Source organism: Lampris incognitus, chromosome 14, assembly GCF_029633865.1.
Source record: "Lampris incognitus isolate fLamInc1 chromosome 14, fLamInc1.hap2, whole genome shotgun sequence".
In the NCBI taxonomy this organism is placed as follows: Eukaryota; Metazoa; Chordata; class Actinopteri; order Lampriformes; family Lampridae; genus Lampris; species Lampris incognitus.
Window position 1 is genome coordinate 11,614,910 of NC_079224.1, and position 20,292 is coordinate 11,635,201.

Sequence of the window (20,292 nt, forward strand, 5' to 3'; positions counted from 1 at the left end):
AAATCATAACCAAATAATAGTATAGAATAGAATATTCCAAACAAATGAATTAATGTCACTTGACAATTAAAAAAAAAAAACAAACAAAAAAACACAATATTTCTAGTTGCCAGCTAGCTGTACTAGCTGTGCCAGCTAGCTGTTTTTTTTCTTTTAGAAATGGGATATTTACATTTACATGCTGGACATTTTAGTTGACACCTTATCAAGTTACTGCCACTTGGCAGGTTTCCATTAACCTACTTACAATTTGAAATTGCAAACTAAAAAACAAGTAATGGAAACATCTGAATTTTGAAAAAACTCGAACTATTGCAAAAAGTTTATATGCTCACATGACGTGGTTTTTCAGATGATTCGACAAAGCAATATTTCACAAAATTGAAACGAAAACACATTTTTCATATTTAAGTCAAGGTAGCCAGGGGGATCGGCCATTGTTCTGATGGCCCATTATTCCAAATACACACTCCCCCTGGAGTTTTTTTTTTTTTTGCCCTTAATATCTGAGTGTATTTTGACATGCAAACACAAAGATACTGTTTACGACTAATTCGCATGAATAGGAGGTGTAGCATTAAAAGCACTTGTGAGAACGTCATCTCTACTTCACCAGAAATATTTCTCGTCTCTGGCCAATTCAGATCGATGATTCGCAACAGAGACTTTTTTTCAGGATAATGGGCTGTCGGAAAAATGGGCTTCCGGTCCAATGGAACGTTTTTTTGACATATTGAGGTTTCGGAATAATGGGCCATGGGTATTGCATGGCACCTTATTAAGAGTGAAGGCTATGCACCTCGGTTGGAGCTGGCTCCCGTGGGCACGATACGGCAGGTGCCTTGAGGGGACCTATTGCTGCATAACTCATCAAATCTGAAGCGGGTTATTCTGAAGATTTGGATCCACAGGACCTCTGTAAAATCACTGTGGATAATGACCTCCCATAAATCCCTGATACATGGCCGCTGCCAGGTATAAGGGGATTGCCTTTCCCTCATTGCGTGTGATATATGCCCTCGCTGCCTTCGATTAAACACTACCACGGCTATTGCGGTGCATGCAATCGAAAGCATCATGCCAACAGTTATCAGGTCTTGGAGATCCATCTTCATATTGTGAGGAGAAAACCCAGCTTTAGTTGCATAACATCACTCAATGGAAACAGTTTCACGGCTGTTTTGTGGAATTAAAAAAAAAAGTCACTTCTATTTTGTGCAAAACTGCAATGGAAACCTGCCTAATGAGTAAGAAGGTTAATCATGAATTGTCTTGCTCAAGGGTGGTTCAGCAGAAATAAGTTGCTGTTGACAGACACACACAGTGAGTTGTTTTTGTTTATTTAAAGGTAGAATGAGTAGGATTTTCCTAAATGTCATTGCATGTACAGATACAGACATAATCGCTCTCAGTCATCACTTATGACCCATTAAATGTGTGTGGCGGTGTCTGTATATGTAGGAAACCTGTCCTCTGCCTATATTTTCTTATTTTGCTGTGTACGGGACATTTCTGGGCGTTAACGTTTAGGCAGCGGGACTCTATAAAAACGTAGCGATCAGGTGCCAGAGCGAGATTGTAAGCACGCATCCAAGAGGAAGCCACAACAGTGGTGGACACGGTGCTGAAAAGACGCAAATATAGCGAGGCGAAATGTCAAGCAGACAAAATTCATTCCAAAACCAGAGTGAATGTGGGCTTGGCTTTCACCTGCTAGTGAGCCCTGATGGAGAGGATGGGAATGAAGAGCAAAGCGGAGTTGGCCGGTACACTGGGATGTGATCTGGAAACTGCGGTCAGGGGCGCGCGCCTCTGATGTTGTTGAGCCGGGGAGGAGGAGCCAACTTTGAATCTTGTGTTTACAAACCGCAACTGACAGATCCTGAAGGTTCTACCTTTAAAAGGCAATTTAAAAACAACCAGTGTCAGTTGGATCGTCTCCCATCCAAGTACTAAACAGGGCCGTCCTTGCTTCACTTCCAGGATCGGGCGTCCTCAGGGTGGTATGGATGTAAGCATGCAAGTCATCGAGTGGTTTTCCACCTCATTATACTCATCCCAGAGCTGGGAGCAGGCTGCTCCTCTGTGCGCCTGGCGCTTGGCCGTTGTGGGAGAGGCAAACAGACTCCGCAACCTCTGCTGGCTCTTGTGTTCCACCCGGAAGGCAGGTCCTAAAGGTTTCCTGGTGCTGCTAGCCAAGGCAAACAAAGCAGGACTGGTAGCCGACTAGGGGTGACAGTCAGTACAAGATGGAAGAAGTCATTATAATAAAGCTGCGACACTGGAGGGTGACAAGAAACTCGGGAGCGCTGAGTGAAAAAGGGAGATGAGCAGCGGAGATGCAGGGGCTTTAGAGGGGGTGGGCGCTATGTGGCTACTACCACCCGATTGGGTGGTGAGTACAGAGATCTTTATCAGGTCGATGGGGTAAACCGATAGTGAAGCCCATTAGAGGGTAGAGCATGTACGACATAGAACATGGCACATACAAGTGCAACCAGCTGACGATGACGACGGTCCGCCTCCATGTTTGTTTTGCTCTGAAGTCATGTTTGATTATGAGAGTTTCTGTGAGATCCTAAGTCTCTGGAATTGCCACTCTGAAATGTGTGAGAGAGAGAGAGAGAGAGAGAGAGAATCCTCCTCCAGCTTTCTCCAAAACCGTGACCTGGAGGGTCTGAGTGACCTGGAGGCGAAATAAGGCCAAAGGAGGTCAGAAATGTAGCAAGGGGTGAGGCGGTGTTTTAAAAACCACCAGTCAAACCTTAAAATCAGTTCTAAAGCTAACTGGTAGCTGGTGGAGAGAGGCTAACTAACACAGGAGTGACGTGGTCCCTCTTGGAGCCAGTCAGAAGTCTGGCAGCAGCATTCTGGACAAACTGAGGGCGGGACAAGGAGGAGTAATTGACACCGGTGTACAGGGAGTTACACTAATCACTGTTGAAAGAGGTGACGTGTATTTGTTCTTCAGGTCATGAATTGCTTGAATTCTAAGATGGGGGAAAAAGCTGGATTATACAGCAGAATTCATTTGTCGTATCAGAAGGCCAAGTCAGAGACCTCACCACAGTAAACCCATAGTGAAACTTGTGACCTTCTAGGTTGGGGGGTTTTCACTCTTAATCGCTGTGCCATCCTGCTGCCTGTAGTTCAGAGTGAAAACTTGCAAATCTGTTTAGTTTTCTCGTACCAAGAATTTATCTTAAAAGGCTCTAATTGCACAGAGGATATTACATGAAATTATAAGAGGCTATCTCTCCCTCCATCCCAGCTCAAACATGGGAGAACCAGGCAGGTGGCAGCAACCAGAGTCCGAACCCCAACAACCCAGCTGAATACTGCTCCACCATCCCGCCCCTGCAGCAGGCCCAGGCCTCTGGGGCTCTCAGCTCCCCTCCACCCACCGTCATGGTGCCTGTGGGAGTCCTCAAGCAGCCAAGCTCCGAGGGTACAACCTTCACAAGACACAAATCCTCTTACCGTTTTATTTATTTAGTTTTGCCTTTTAAAATAACGACCAGATTGTTCCCTGCAGCATTTAAAGTATGAAGTGCGTTTTCATTAATGTTTTGCCTGTTGGTTCTGCCTTGGGGTTTACATTTTTGTTGACGTATCTCGTAATGTCAAGGCAATTTTACTTGTATAACCCATTATCCCAACTTACAAATTTGCCTCGGTGGACTTTAATGGGGTGTGCTTGCATTTTATTTCCATCAGAGTAACCTCGTGCTTTTTCACAACCCGTGTTTGTGTGCGTCCCTTGGGATCAAACATAACTTACATATTCCAATTATTTGCATGGCTCTTGTCTGCAGGGTCTCTCCCACGGGAGCAGAGGAGGGTGTGGTTCGCCGATGGGATCCTACCCAATGGGGAGACGGCATCAGAGTCCCCAAAACCTCCTGCCGCTAGCCCTGCCCCCTCACACTCGCCGGCGGCGTCCCCTCACTCTAACAAATCCTCCGGTTCTGAATACTCAGAGGTAGGCCTGGCACCAAGTGTTACAGGGTCACCTACAACACATTCAGTCACAGCTAATGCTATTTGTGTAGCTTATCAAGTTGAATTAAGTACTTAGTGGTTAGTCGAGGGGTATCATAAAGAACCCATTGTCTTCAGAAGTTCCTTGCTGGGTCACCAACTACACTGAGTGGTTAGTCAACAGGGCTTGAAAAAAAAACATCCTGTTTGCGATTGGCATTATAGCTGAACACTGACAAATGGGACACCATGTTTCCCAAAAGCTGCAGGCTAACAAGTTTATCTGCCTGGCAACAAATGACAGGACAATAAATTGAATTTGGTTTTTTTATGTGCACGAGCTGCACACTCGCCGCACTGCGAACGGCGACCGTCTGGGTGATTCATGGCCTGTTGAACAGGCTGATTGTTGCAGCTCTTAAACACATTCATCTCAGATGGCATGCCAGGCAGTCTGTGCTTCCCAACTTGAGTATGAGGTCAGACATGAGGTCATGACAGCCACTGTGAGAGTCACGCCGACATCAACATAGGCGTTCATGATTTCATGAAAAGTTTAAGCTCGATACAAAGTTGACTAGCTATAATGTCACCACTGAGATGTGTGTGTGTATGTGTGTATATATATATATATGTATATATACACACACACACTGGGTACGAAGTGGTTAATTATTTGTTTTACTTTCGCAGCTGTGATACTTCGTTTGTAGCCCCCTGAGATATAGATATTTGAAATTGGTTTAAAAGAAACTATATTTTATTTTGAGAAAGTAGGAACGCAGAGGCTAGCTGAATGAGCGCTCTGGTAGGACACCGATCGGTACTAGTAATTCTGTCGTTAATCACTTATCGATACATCAGGTAATTTCAGCCAAGTAATCTGATTGGTCAAAGATGCATGTGAAATTAACAGTACTTCCCATAAAGCATAGCTGACCATGGTCGTCGTAATATTAACTTTTGTGGAAACCACCAAGCCAAGTTTGTATTCCTCTTTTTGTTGCGCTTGCAGCATAATTCCTTAGAAAACTTCCCAGTCAGCACACATGCACTGGTAACCACACATGAAGTCCTTGACACTAACAAGTGTTTAAGTGTGTTCTTTATTGGGACTGCTGCAAACAATAGTTGTGTGTACCCACTGTGTCACATTATTGTACCCAGCAAAGAGCCACCTCTGATATTACTGCTGTGTCACTGTACATGCTAATGTACACCGTAACCTCCATCTAGCGCTCTTCCTCCCCCCAATACCAGGCAGCCCACACCCCTGCAGCCCCAGTGGGGAGCCCCGTGGGCAGTTCCCTCAGTCTGATCCCGGAGGACGGACTTCCTCCCATCCTCATCTCCACTGGAGTCAAAGGAGGTACGGGAGGCCACATCACAGGTGCTTGCCTTCATCCTCACCATTCTGCTGCCTCCTCACCATCCTGTTGGCTTGCGTGTGTCTCTGCTAGCCTTTGTTTTTCTGTTGTTGATATTTGTTTTTTGTCACAAACTTTTGTGTCACAGCTCACATCAACACCATTCATTGCAAAATTGGGGGTGGGGGGCTTGATGCATTCACAGAGATGTCCATCTACTTAAAATGGGCTTGGCTGGTAATTGATAGCCTGCCACGCAGGAAAAACGGTGTCATGTGTGTGACTGCTTTCCAGACATGCCTGTTTGTTAAGGGGGAATTTGTTTGAACTGTTTTCATTCCTGGCTTCCCTCTTTTTTGTCTCTTACCCCTTTTGTGTCTGTGCCTGGACCTTTCCTTTAACTTATCCCTGGCTCTTCCCACCTCCCCTCATTGTCTCCACCTCCCCAATCCATCTTCAGACTACGCAGTGGAGGAGAGGCCCTCAGAGATTGTCCTCATGCAGCAGTTGGAGGAGGGCGGCCCTGACCCTCTGGTCTTCGTGCTCAACGCTAACCTTCTGGCCATGGTTAAACTTGTCAACTGTGAGTTCATTCCCTGGCTTGCTCCGTTTTGTCGGCTCATTAAAGAAACCTTATTTCCACCCACTGGTTTTCTTTATGAAGGGATTTGTGGGATTGACGATTTTTATCAACGCAACTTCTAGTGTTTAATAAGTTGTAGTAAACTGCAAGGTTGTTCTTTAGCCAGTGGCGGGGGGGGGCATACCACGTGCAGATACATTTTAATTTTAGCCATAAAGAGTTATGTAAGTGCCAGAAAGCTTTAATGCTGTGGCTGTGTGTATCTCACGTGACCACTTATCCGACCTCCTGCCTGATGTGTCCTTTTCCCTGCAGACGTAAACAGGAAGTGCTGGTACGTGACAACCAAGGGCATGCACGCCGTTGGCCAGGCAGAGGTGGTGATTCTTCTCCAGTGTCTGCCTGATGAGAAGACCATCCCCAAGGACATCTTTACCCACTTTGTGCAGCTCTATCAGGAGGCCCTAACCGGTAAGATCAGGTTGAGCAACAACACCAGAAGGCCCACTTGGAAATTAGTCCACCTCTGTCGTGGGCCCCTCTTTGGGGAGACATTAGCTCATTATTAGTTCAGTCTGGGGGTTGCACAGGTGAGTCAATTTGTCTCCATTGAGGTGTAGGCCAGTTAAAAGTGAGGTAACTGCACAGTGTTGTAATGCAAGGCGAAAAAGTTTCAGTTCTGCTTTCAGGTCCACAGAGACAACAGGTGTACCTCGTCCTCTCTTTTTGGAAACCAGGTCACCATCCAACACTGCTAGGCTGTGTCTTGAACTCCTTGTGTGTGTGTGTGTGTGTGTGTGTGGGGGGGGGGGTGTCCAGACATTAGCTCCCTGCTGTCAAGTTGCCTCCCTCCAGGCTTGGCATCCTTGACCACTAACGTTGCTGAGTGGGGGGAAAGAAGAAAATAAAAACGGTGGATGTCAGGTGACTTTGACGGTTTGCTCTTTCCCCGCGGCTCTATTTCTTATACATTCACTGCAAACGGTGGTAAACTGAAGCGCGTGGAAGTGTATCATATTGTCCCTGTGGTTCCTGGTTTATCCACTGTCAGTCAGGCCCAAGGAAGACGTGCCGGCACTAGTATAAGGCCTAATCACTAAGCCTTGCCTTGCCATTCGGGTTATTGTGTTACATGCCATCTAAAGCCACCAATGTCTCCCTGAGATCATTAGTAACATGAACCTCACAAGGGTAATATGAGGCTGCGAGCCGAGGTAGCATGGCTGTCAGAGAAGGTTAGTCAGGGACCAGAGCAGAGGGATTTTTTCCTTGACTCTCGTAGGGTCTTACTCAAACTAAGCAAGGCTCTCTCTCCATGCAGAATAATCCAAGGACTATAGGAAGAGCCTCAGCCTTTCATATCTGGCCATTCAGAGGATGAGAATTCTAGTTTTGCTCCTCTTTCCCGCATCCACTCCTCTTTACTCTCTCTTCTCCCCCCCTCACATCCTGTATCTCCCCCTCCCTGCTTTTTTTTTATCTCTCAACCCCCAACCATCCTCATCCTCCTCCACATCCCTAATATCACCTACTCATCTGTCTCTTCCATGTGTGTCAAAAGGATGGTTTATGAGCACCTTAGAGCAGAAGCAGAATTCATGTATTTCACATGATGAAAGTGATGTCATATTTATGAAGCTTCAGGGGCTTCAGAATACAATATATTCATCTGGACTGGGGGAAGTGACGTTTTTTATTTGAACATGAATTGTGCCCAGTGTAGCCGGTGGGTTCGGTGAATATTGCCAGGCAGAAGAGTGCCTGGGTGTGAGAGATGGTAAAAGTTTTCATCATGTTTTTAGTTGTTGATTTGGTTTGTTTTTGTTTTTTTCCTTTTGCTGTACAGCCAGATATGTGATAAAGTATATCAAAAGTCACTTTCTGCTTTTCTTCTCCACAAGGCAATGTGCTGAGCCACCTGAGCCACTCGTTCTTCACGCAGAGCTTCCTGGGTAGCCGGGAGCATGGCGGCTTCCTGTACATCAGCCCCTCCTTCCAGTCGCTGCAGGACCTGCTGCTGCCCAACCCACCTTACCTCTTCGGCATCCTGATCCAGAAGTGGGAGACGCCCTGGGCCAAGGTCTTCCCCATCCGCCTCATGCTGCGGTTGGGGGCAGAGTACCGACGTGAGTGGCGAGTCGAGAGTCACTGTGTCTTTAATACTGTCCTTCTTATGTTTTATTATGTGTTTGGTCATGTGTGGGTGTGTGTTTATGGATAATCTCGCAAACTTCTGGACCTATCAGTCTACATTTTCTTGTGCACAGTATTGACTGTATGATGAACAATCTCTCATGGTTGCGGTGATTAAAAACCTTCGACAAAAGTTTGCTTTAGCGATTGCCACTCCCTCTCTTCATTCACTTTGTAGCTCGCTCGACCAATGCTGCTCTTGTCGCTGCCCGATCTGAGTCAATCTTGTGCATGTCCGACTCACATCTACGGTTGACTTGGATCCGGCAGTGACGCGATCAAAAGTTATTAAAAGAATTTTCATAATCCAGAAAATGTGAAAGCTATAAAGGAACAACTCAACGATTTCCTTAATCAGTCACCAATTCATCCCTTCCATTATTCATTTACATAGTCCATGTATTATCCCTGCCCGGCAGATTGCCTGGAGGGGATTATGCGTGTGTGTTTGGACCTATCAGTCTAAAAGTTGTTGTGCACAGTTGTGAGTTTATGATGAAGAACCTCTCGTGGTTGCCGTGATTCAAAACCTTCGGGGAAAAAAGTTTGCTTTGGCTATTGCCGCCCCCTCTTTTCATTCACTCTAATAGCTTGATAAATGCTGCTCTCTGTCGCTGCCCAATGGTGCGCATGAGCATCTCACATCTACAGTTGATTCAGATCGGGCGGTGGCATAATCAAAAGTTATTAAGAATTTTGATAATACACAAAATGCAAACGTTAAAAAGGAACAATTTCCTCGAGGGTGCAGTCAAAACAGGAAGCGTTGCAGTCTTGTCACTGCCCGATCTGAGTCAACCATGGATGTGAGTCGCGCATGCGTGAGCATAAACGGCTTACTCAGCTTTATTATATTATGGAAGTAACGACAGGGTCAGACCAAAATGGTCCCATAGCAAACCTTTTCTTTTTGGCGAGGGTCCGCCTAGGAGGCTGCACATCCACAGACTGACACGCAAATTTTTTATTAGCTGGATTTTTTCGCTTGAGCGCTGCATATTAACTTTTTTTTTCCATATTTCCCATTCAGTTGACTTGGGTGCTGTGCAGAAGTCTTATAAAGACAGGAAAAACACTGGTTTCCTGTCCGTGTGTGCGTGTCTGTCCACTGCTGATCTCCCACACTTCCTACTTCCCATACAGTCCTGTCAGCCTAGTGGTTATTGTGCAGTTAACGACTGTGTGATCAAGGACCTCTCGTGGTTGGTTTTGAGTCCGAGTCAGAGTACCAGAAGAGGGAACATAAGCAGGCAGTGCCTCTGTATTTTCTCTTCTCCCGATGGGCAACAAAAGGGAGTGACAGCGACATCAAAAAGTGGCTTTTTCATGGCGGGACTGTTTGTTAGTGATATGTCACGCTGTCTGGCACATCCAGCAGCGGATACCACTCCTGACCGACAGCTGGCGCTTAAAGACGGGTCCTTTTGACTGGTGCCTCACGCTGAACGCCACTGGCGGCTGCCACGAACACAGTCGGTTTCCGTTGATAACTACCTCTGCCGGCAGGCGGCTCAGCCCCAACATACTTGTTCAAATAAGCCGCACTTTTGCTTCTGGTGTGGTTTTATGACAGCTAAAGCGATTGACTATTAATGCTAATTTCATTTGCGGTGTAAGTTTTTTTTTCGTCTTTTTGGAAATGTATCTGAAATATAAAAGTCAACATTGAGTTAGCGCAACGTTAGTTATGTTTGGACTTTCTGTGTGTCCCTCACAGCTCCAGCCTGCGTTACCCTCTTTATCATGACGTTACTTGTTCGGTTCACTTTGTTTATGAAAAAACGCTGTAGATGTTCTTGGATATCTCTTGCTTTCTATGAAGTGCACAAGTGTTGATCGGGGCGCCATGGCGGCACAGTGGTTACCGCGGTCGCCTCACAGCAAGAAGGTCCTGGGTTCGAACCTTGGGGTTGTCCAACCTCGGGGGTCATCCCAGGGTCGTCCTCTGTGTGGAGTTTGCATGTTCTCCCCGTGTCTGTGTGGGTTTCCTCCGGGTGCTCCGGTCTCCTCCCACAGTCCAAAGACATGTAGGTCAGGTGAATCGACTGTACTAAATTGTCACAAGGTGTGTGTGTGTGTGTGTGTGGGCCTGGCGGCCCGTCCAGGGTGTCTCCCCACCTACTGCCCAGTGACTGCTGGGATAGGCTCCAACATCCCCGCGACCCAAGCGGTTTGGATAATGGATGGATAAGTGTTGATCGATGTATTGCAGTATCTTTGCGTTTTCTACTTACATTTGAAGAATTTACACAAGTCGGGGATCGTGACGTATCGACTAAAACTTATAATCAAAAAAATTATTAAAATAACATCCATCCATCCATTATCCAAACCGCTTATACCAACTGGGGTCATGGGATGCTGGAGCCTATCCCAGCAGTCATTGGGCGGCAGGCGGGGAGACAGCCTGGACAGGCCGCCAGGCCATCACAGGGCCCACACAAACACACACACACACACACACACATTGACATCTAGGGACAATTTAGTACGGCCGAGTCCCCTGACCTGCATGTCTTCGGACTGTGGGAGGAAACTGGAGCACCTGGAGGAAACCCAAATTGAATTAATTATTTATTAAATGAATTTATTCTATTTATTGATTAATTAAAATTTATTTTTATTCATGTATTAATTTATTGAATTAAATAATTGAATAATTAATTTATTTCTGTTTTAATATTAACATAACAATAATTAAATAAATAAAAAACAACAGCAGAAATCTTAGACCTGGTGCTATTTATGCGTGTGGAAAGCTGGCAGCAGGGGCCGCCCCGGCCTGCCAGCAGAGGCACTGCTTAATTGAATGTAATCAATGCACTCTCCCGCCCCGCACCACAGGATGTAATTTAATACCGGTTTTTGTTCTGTTGGTCCTGCTAGACCTCAGATGGCCACATCTCACAGTGGCACGTTTGGTGGAAGTTTTAGCACCACTGAACCGGTGGATGAGTATATTACATCACGGTGCCGAGTGAGAGAATAGAGAGTAGGATTTCTTCATCGAATTTCAGTATTAATATTTTTGTAGAAATACTAATTTCAACTTCACTCAGAAAGTTTTGTGAATTGATTTACAAAGACGGCGTGCAGAGCAAATGCTGGTCTCTTTCTTCCCGTATTCCCATCATATACATTTCCCATAGTTCCCTATGTTGACCACCGCGTCTTGTTTGCTTCTGGGACCTGCCAGCAGAGAGCACCGCATTGCTCGGCTAAATTCCTTGTGCACACACTCCCAGCATGCATGGCTGGACGGCATTCACAAAGCCACTTATTTAAGTCTTTTAAAACTGAATATTAACATCACCATGAAATTAATCCGCTACACAACACCCCCCCCCCCCCAACACGCAGCGGAAACTGAAAATAGCTTGGTAAGCTTGGTGTGGGGATACCTGGTGAAACGGCAGGTGAGGCCCGAGACGAGTTTCATTACTGATGAGCATTTGTGACCAGATATTTCCAGCTGCTCGCTGAGATAAGGCTAAAAATAGCCGTCAAAGGAGCTTTAGCTCCTGGTAAAAAGCCGTCTTATTTTTTTTATTTTTTATTTTTTTATTTGTGGATTAGTAACCCACAGCTCACGAACAAGACAATGTGGGTTCCTTGCTTCGTTTTGTACATTAACAATAAAAGATCCAAATTGTGCAGGTGAAGTTCTGAAATCCCGGGGAACATTGCAGCACGTGTGGCCTTCAACAGGGGAAAGACAAATCACAGGGACAAGCAGGGATAGTGGCTGTCCAAGACTAAATTACAAAGCTCATCAAGGAGGAACATTTATTCCACGGCAGCAAAACGGGAAATACCAGAACAGTGAGAGAGGGCGGGGTTGTCAAAATGGCCTTGATGCACAAATTGAAACAGTCGTGTAGGTGAAGGTGCGATATTGACGCTGCGTTTGTAATGGCAATAAGGGCTTGAACTTTCCTTTGCTGTTATCGGTGCATGAATGGTGTAAGGGGGCAGGACGAGATGAGTTCTCAACTTCTTCTGAACCCTGCTGCACATGATCGGTACTGTATGAGTTGCTTATTTGTTGCCGATGACTTGGTGTGTTTGTTTTTATTGCTTAAGTTTTCTTTAACATGTTCAATAAAATTGATTGATGCGGTCTATTCCGTTGTCTACTAACACTGGGATCGCTGGTTCGACTCCCCCGTGTTACCTCCGGCTTGGTCGGGCGTCCCTACAGACACAATTGGCTGTGTCTGCGGGCAGGAAGCCGGATGTGGGTATGTGTCCTGGTTGCTGCACTAGCGCCTCCTCTGGTCGGTTGGGGTGCCTGTTCGGGGGGGGGGGGTAGTGTGATCCTCCCACGCGCTACGTCCCCCCTGGTGAAACTCCTCACTGTCAGGTGAAAAGAAGCGGCTGGTGACTCCACATGTATCGGAGGAGGCGTGTGGTAGTCTGCAGCCCTCCCCGGATCAGCAGAGGGGGTGGAGCAGCGACCGGGACGGCTCGGAAGAGCGGGGTAATTGGCTGGATACAACTGGGGAGAAAAAGATAAATTGATTTATTTTGTGTGAGGTAGAGCTTCTTTGAAATGGCTGCATAAGTGAATGTTGTGTTTTGCAGTCTATCCATGTCCGCTGTTCAGCGTGCGGTTCAGGAAACCCCTCTTCGGAGAGACCGGTCACACCATCATGAACCTCCTGGCAGTAAGAGCTTTGTTAATCTCACCTGGGATACGTAGTCTCTCTTGTTTCCTGCATCAAAAGCTCTGTTACTCTGTGCTGTTTGCAAGAAGCGTCTTAAGCACTAAATATTATAACAGTACGGAGGGACGGGTCTCGGAGTGTAGTAACATCTGATCAAGTCAGCCCTCAAGGACCCAGTGTCCTCTTCTTTTCTCTCTTTTTTTAAGGACCATGATCAGTCTTACATGAATATTATTTATTATTTTGTGAACAAAAAAGAGGTTTGTTCCTGTCTTTATTTGAACGGACTTCTCATTTTGAAATAAAATTCTCATGTCTCCAGGACTTCCGTAACTACCAGTACACGTTGCCTGTGGTGAAAGGTCTTGTGGTGGACATGGAGGTGAAGAAGACCTGCATCAAGATTCCCAGTAACCGCTACAACGAGGTGGGTGTCTTGCTGAGGGCCTCCGTCTACGATCGAAACAGACAGTTTAGGGATTTCCTCCTCAAGTGTAAGTGGTGTTATGCGGTCTGACCTGCCAAATCCCATTTGTTTTTCCTTCAAAGAACTAAATGACAGCATGCACAACATTTTTGTAACTTTTCTTTAATGCAAATTTAAATTGTATGTTCATGATGAAACATATGGCGCAGTGGTTAGCGTGGTCGCCTCACAGCAAGAAGGTCCTGGGTTCGAGCCCCGGGGTAGTCCAACATTGGGGGTCAACCTTGGGCTGGGTCGTCCTCTGTGTGGAGTTTGCATGTTCTCCCCGTGTCTGCGTGGGTTTCCTCCAGGTGCTCCAGGTTCCTCCCACAGTCCAAAGGCATGTAGGTCAGGTGAATCGGCCGTACTAAATTGTCCCTAAGTGTGAATGTGTCGGCCTGCCCAGGGTGTCTCCCCGACTGCCGCCCAGTGACTGCTGGGATAGGCTCCAGCATCCCCATGACCCTGATTGGGATAAGCGGCTTGGATAATGGATGGATGATAAAACGATGACTATCGAATAACTTAAATTTTTTTCCAAAACTGCAGCAGGTTGCAGGACCTGCTGTCACTCTCACTCAAACAAACCTGAAATAAAAACTTGGTCCAGGTTACTGGGCGGAGCTGTTTAGTAAAAATAAAATCCAACCGAAAATGGAATTGCGGTATATCCCACTTGATCTAACATGTTTTAATTTCCCAATTTGCTGTCTGTGCCGCTGTGTGCGTGATGTGAACCAGCGTGCAGTGCATGCGTATAAGTTTGACCACCGCATCTGAGACTGATCGGCTGGTCACCGGTTATGGCCGATCAAGGTGGAAATCAGCCGATGGTCGGCACATCTCTACAAAAAAAGTAGAAGACCAAATTGAACATAAAAAAAAAAAAAACCAAGAGGATGTAAGAATTTATAAAAGAGCATCAGTAACTGTGCAAGATGCTTCACTGGCCAAACAGGCGTTGTAGGATCAACAACCGACTCCTCTCAGGTGGAGATGCAGAGCTGTGCTTCACATGTCACTTGCCTCGCCTTGTTAATCATCTCAGGTTGTGATTGGCGGCGATGACTGTGTTTTTATTGGGGTGGGGGTGGGGGGGCTTCAAAACTTGACATTTTCAGAAGATAACTGGATGTTCGTCAAGGGCGGTGACATTCTTGGGGAATGTGTTGGAGCTTGCTTAGCCATCAAAACGCGCGTCTCCATCCTGTGTGGGTGATGTTTTTTTTTTTTTTAAATTATGTTTTTTGGGAGAGAACACGAGGTCTCGGCTTTGCTGACTTGTTCGAACCGTGATATCTTGGGGTGTGATTAATTGCTTTTCTCTCGTCCGCCCTTCAGAGGCAATACACAAGAGGCACCGTTTGGCTGAGAAGTAAGCCGCGGTGGGTAGATTGGCACCAGTTGGTTGATTTGCAGCGTTTGGCTACTGGACGTGCCGACAGATGGGAGCTCAGCAATATGAACTGAGGACCATTTGACAACAGCTTGTAGGCAAGGCCCCCGGCGCAGCGAGCGGTTAAAACCCTCCAGATTTTCAGCTTTATTTTTGCGCTGTGAAGGACGGCTTCATAGAAATGTAGAAGGTCGTTTTAGAGGAAATTAAAACATGGTTTCTCTCAGCTTATACATGTCGCCGTCCTTCCTCTATCTGTCATCTTACCATATCCTGTTTTACCAGGACTTTACCTGCAATCCCACCGCAATTAAGACATAATCAGGCAGCCTCTCAAGTCAGCATTCCTTACCCCATACGACTTAATTATACACGGCTGTTTTCTGTCCTTGCAGCTAATGAAGGCCATGAACAAGTCCAACGAACACGTGCTCGCCATCGGGGCATGTTTCAATGACCGAGCCGACTCTCATCTGGTGTGTGTGCAGAACGACGATGGCAACTACCAGACCCAGGCCATCAGCATCCACCATCAGCCCCGAAAAGGTACAGAGGCAGAAACAGCATCTGTCCATCTCTATCTGGCTGAAATATGTAGCTACAGTTATTTGGCACATTAGAATCATTGCATCAGTCTCTTCCAAACACCCGTTCCTCTGAGAACGGGTCTCTCTCCCTGTCTTGCTCTGTCTCTTGCTCTCTCTCATTTTTAACACCGAAATTGCCTTTATAATTTTACCTGCAGGCAATTTTACCTTCGGGTACATAAAGTTTACCTTGACCCTCATAATAATGCTCTGTTGAACTGATGCTGTTGTCACACTCCTTCCCTCTCTGGCTTTCCAGTCACTGGTGCCTGCTTCTTCGTGTTCAGCGGTGCTTTGAAAGCCTCATCGGGGTACTTGGCCAAGACGAGCATTGTGGAAGGTGAGAACTGAGGTCTATACATTAGCCATCAAAAACTGCTGTAGTTCCAAGTGTCAGCTTATTTTATTTTAGTTTCTATTAACAAATTCTATCTGGTTTCCGTTTCCATCCGAGTAGTATCGACCGATCACGTTTGAGAGTAGGCGGCAATTTCTACAGGATCACGCTTTGGTTGCATGTTGATAACAGTCCATTTGGGGGAGTGAAAGAGGCAGAACGCGTTGGCTGAAATGTTGTCTGGACCTATAACACCTACAGAAAGTACCGATGTTTGTGTGTCGTGTGGAGAAACGTTTGACTCATGTCGACTGCTTGTTGAACAATACGGTCGTAGACGTCATCTCTCAATTCCGTTGTTGCGTCTCGAGTTGCTAATCCGACTGTAGACAATGATGGACGCACGGAAGAGGAAATAATCTTCATAGGAAACCGAAGTGAGCAGCCAGCAGCCGCACTGGAAGCCCCGAAATATTGGCCATCGTCCTCAGAGCCTCTAGTTTCCGAGATTGATTTTATGTAGATTGTAACTAGATATATTTGTATTTCATAGTGATGATATTGGAATTGGCTATGGTTCTCTACCGGAAAATGGTGGATTGCTCCCTCCGGGTTGGGGATGAGTTGTTGCCTCAAGTGAAGGAGTTCAAGTATCTCGGGATCTTGTTCACAAGTGAGGGTAGGATGGAAAGGGAGATTGACAGGTGGATTTGTGCAGCATCAGCAGTAATGTGGACGTTGTACTGGACCATTGTGGTAAAGAGGGAGCTGAGCCGGAAGGCAAAGCTCTCAATTTACCAGTCAGCCTTCGTTCCAACCCTCACCTATGGTCATAAGCTTTGGGCAGTGACCGAAAGGGTGAGATCACGGATACAAGCGGCTGAAATGAGTTTCCTCGGTAGGGTGTCTGGGCTCAGCCTTAGTGATAGGGTGAGGAGCTCGGACATCAGAAGGGAGCTTGGAGCAGAGCCGCTGCTCCTTCGCGTCGAAAGGAGCCAGTTGAGATGGCATCTGATTAGGATGCCTCCTGGGCGCCTTCCTTCGGAGGTATACTGGGCACAGCCAACTGGGAGGAGACCCCGGGGTAGACCCAGAACTCGCTGGAGGGACTACATGTCCAATCTGGCCTGGGAACGCCTTTGGATCCCCCAGGAGGAGCTGGAGGGCGTTGCTGGGGAGAGGTACGTCTGGAGTGCCCTACTTAGCTTGCTGCCACCGTGACCCGACCCCGGAGAAGTGGCTGAAGATGAATGAATGAATGATACTGGAATCCGGTAACGGTGATAGATTTTTGACATTTCTAGATGTGTCACTTTTAGATTTGCAGGAAGTGTCCCTTAGATATCATCGAATACTTTTATACCTTCTGTTTTTAGAAGATTGAGTCATGTTTATTTTTTTTATGTGAGAATGCCAGGTCAAATTCCTTGTCAGTGTAAACCTCCTCAACTTAACTTTAAACCTTGACTCTTTGCTTTCACCCCTTTTGCCAGATGGCGTTATGGTCCAGATCACTGCCGAGACCATGGATTCGATACGGCAAGCCCTGAGGGACATGAAAGACTTCACCATCACCTGTGGCAAGGCTGACCAAGAGGAGAGCCAGGAGCAAGTCCACATCCAGTGGATGGAGGACGACCACAACTTCAACAAGGGGTGAGAGAGAGAGGGAATAAGGAGGAGGAGGAGATTAGTTACACACATTCACACACTCATCCACAATCACACAATCTTCCACACGCTCTCAGGAAGTTTCCCTGTGTTACCACGGTCTTGTATTAAAGGCAAATTCTGGAAGTTGAGTGCCTTGCTCGAGGGTATTTTATCAGCTGTTAGTTGGTAAAGGAGGAAAGAGTGTTACTTGTTTGTTTCCTGAAGCCCCATCTTCCTATTCGGTCTTGAGTTTTGCAGTTCCAGTCCCATCAGCCACTGCTCTTTTCAAACTGTTTTTTAACAGAGAAGCAGAAACCCATGACTAACCAGCCCTCACAAGACTGCTGTTGCCCTCCATATTCCTTTTTCTCTCTTATGGTTTATGTTGCATTTAAAGATACACAGGATGTGATGTAACATTTCCTGTGACATAGTCCAGAGCAAAAACATATACAGAAGCCCACTCCAGACAATAAGCTAATGCACATATCCATGTTCCGCTGATGACACTGGGTTACGCCATCATGACTCTACTGGCTGATGACCAAGGCTCAGCATTTTCGGTTTTTACCGATTTTCACCGAAAAATACCCAGATTTTTTAAACTGATTTTCACCCGGATTTTATGTTTCCATGGATCCAAACATTGTTCCTGTTCATGTGAGGTTATGTAACAGTGTCCTCTTGTGGTTAAATTCGGCATGCTGGATGGCTTTGAAAAATAAAAACCGAAAACGCTGAGCCTTGCTGATGACATACATGTGTACAGTACATTATTCACTACAGTACCTGAACTCATCACCGCAGGGTCGAGTCTGTCACTGTGTATGTGGTTATCATTTTCTGATGATTTCCTTGAACGCTGTTGTACGATGTGTCTGCTTCTGCAGAGTGATCAGCCCCATTGATGGGAAGTCCATGGAGTCCATCACCAGCGTCAAGATCTTCCACGGCTCCGAGTTCAAGGCTAACGGAAAGGTTATCCGCTGGACCGAGGTACAGCACACCAACACCTTCGCCGTACTCCAAAGATGGTGCTCAGACAACACATCCTTGCTCTCTCAGATAAACTGTGTTTCCAACAGGGGAAATGACACCTGACAACAGTAGTGCAGAGGATTATATGGACGATGATAGAGACACATCTGGGCAGTGCATCACACATTTGGTGATGCACTGAGGGGGTCACCCCTTTCGTTCCAAGTTTTTGATTCAGTCCCGAGAAGACATGTAGCAAGCTACACTTCCAAAGTATGAACCTGAAACAAGATTTAGTTCAAGTAAAACACACTCCTTGCTAAATGCGCACAATGCATCTTAACTACATATACAGTCCATGCTAACAGACGATTGTAAATATGTAAAAAAAAAAATCAGCCACATTATTCATACAGCATAGAACTTGAATGCACTTAACAGAACATTGAAAATGAAGTCAAAGGCCAAAAAAATAAAGCTTTCTGTTTTTCAACCCCTTCAGGTGTTTTTCCTGCAGAGTGAAGACCAGCCTAATGGTCTGAGCGACCCGGCGGATCACAGCCGCCTGACGGAGAACGTCGCGCGGGCGTTCTGCATGGCGCTGTGCCCGCACCTTAAGCTGCTGAAGGAGGACGGCATGGCCAAGCTGGGCTTACGGGTCACTCTGGACTCCGACCAGGTAGGGCGGTGTGGGTGTGAAAGGAGGGAGTGTGGTGGGGCTTCTTTTCAGTTGAGATGGAAGCGGAAACGAAACGGTTGAGCTGTGAGGTTTCCCCCATGCCTGTCGTGGCTCCGCACGCGGCGCACTTTACGAGAGAAACTTATTTATCATTATGGGTGGTGGTGGCTCCAGGAGGTAGAGTGGGTCGTCTTGTATCTGAAGGGTTGCCAATTCGATCCTCGGTTCCTCCTTGCAAAAAATGTGGAGGTGTCCCTGAGCAAGACACCCAACCTCCTCTATCGTCTGTACGGGTGGAGGTACCTGCAGTCAGCTGAGCCTGAAGAGGTCACTTAGATGATGAAATGTGTCCCTCTCAGTAGACGCTGTGTCCAGATGAATTGATTCACCTGTCTGTGATCATTTGTCAGTACTGATACCAGTACCTGTGATTGATACTGGTACTTTGCGATACCATTTCATGGTACCTGTTTGGGAAAAAAAAAATTGTTATTAGCCGGCTTTCCATTACGGAACTTCAGCCCTAGAACTGAAGCCCCAGAACTGAAGCCCCAGAACTTAAGCGCTAGAACTTGGATCTGGAACCTACGCACGAGGTCTTCAGTTTATGTTGTTTTCCCACTTCCCTAGCCCGCTGTCGTCCATTACTGTCTAGATTTGGGATTTTCCATTTTTTGTTTTATAAAAACTTGCAGGAAACATTAACAAACTAGCTAGCAAACTCTAGCTTGTAGCTAGCGATGCAATGTTTAAAATGGCGGCCTTAATAAACGGTGAAATTCGCAAGACGTAACCAAGACGTAAGGAGCGTAGTTCATGCGTATGACGTACTTCCACCCTGAGCCCAGGGGCTTACCGCCGTGGCCCTGCCTTTTTAAAAGTGCTTACGGTGGGCTGAAGTTCTCGGATAAGCCCACCTGAAGCCCCAGGAAATCCAATGGAAACGCAACAGGAACGAATAGGCCGAGTTCAAGCACTAGGTTAAGCCCGTAGTGGAAATGGGGCAATTGACGTTAACTGTCGAATATAAACCACACCACCATATGTGATGGTGTTGTGTTGTCGGTAATGACCCGACATTAACATTATATATTATTATATTATATTATGTTAATTATGTTAACATATTATTATATTATGTTAACATAATATATTATTGTATTATGTTAACAATATGTTATATTATGTTAACATGCATAATGGCAGCGTACTGAGTAATGTACTGGAGTGTGTACTCTACCTAACAGCTCTGAAACATGGCAGCTAGTGGTTGACACAGGATTCTAGCAATTTGTCTGTATAAAAATCAGCATACCAGCCCTTTCTGATAGAAGGCGTGACCTTTCTTGGCTGACTGTGACGCCTGCAGGGGGAAATTGTCGATTTATGTGTATTTCACCTACGG

At 46.2% G+C, this 20,292-nt stretch overlaps 1 protein-coding gene across 2 annotated transcripts in view; it reads left to right on the top strand.

Moving 5' to 3' along the window:
- Positions 1-20,292, top strand: part of zfyve9a (zinc finger, FYVE domain containing 9a) — a 39,630-nt gene that overhangs the window by 14,919 nt on the left and 4,419 nt on the right. The window contains exons 6-18 of one of the 2 annotated variants that reach the window (XM_056293990.1): positions 3,272-3,448; positions 3,816-3,982; positions 5,242-5,371; positions 5,809-5,931; positions 6,247-6,402; positions 7,833-8,057; positions 12,709-12,791; positions 13,114-13,218; positions 15,049-15,199; positions 15,500-15,580; positions 17,071-17,233; positions 18,121-18,226; positions 18,711-18,887. In XM_056293990.1, coding sequence (XP_056149965.1) covers positions 3,272-3,448; positions 3,816-3,982; positions 5,242-5,371; positions 5,809-5,931; positions 6,247-6,402; positions 7,833-8,057; positions 12,709-12,791; positions 13,114-13,218; positions 15,049-15,199; positions 15,500-15,580; positions 17,071-17,233; positions 18,121-18,226; positions 18,711-18,887 — 1,844 coding nt within the window. The remainder of the gene's footprint in view (positions 1-3,271; positions 3,449-3,815; positions 3,983-5,241; positions 5,372-5,808; positions 5,932-6,246; positions 6,403-7,832; positions 8,058-12,708; positions 12,792-13,113; positions 13,219-15,048; positions 15,200-15,499; positions 15,581-17,070; positions 17,234-18,120; positions 18,227-18,710; positions 18,888-20,292) is intronic. The other variant, XM_056293991.1, reaches the window with a different exon arrangement.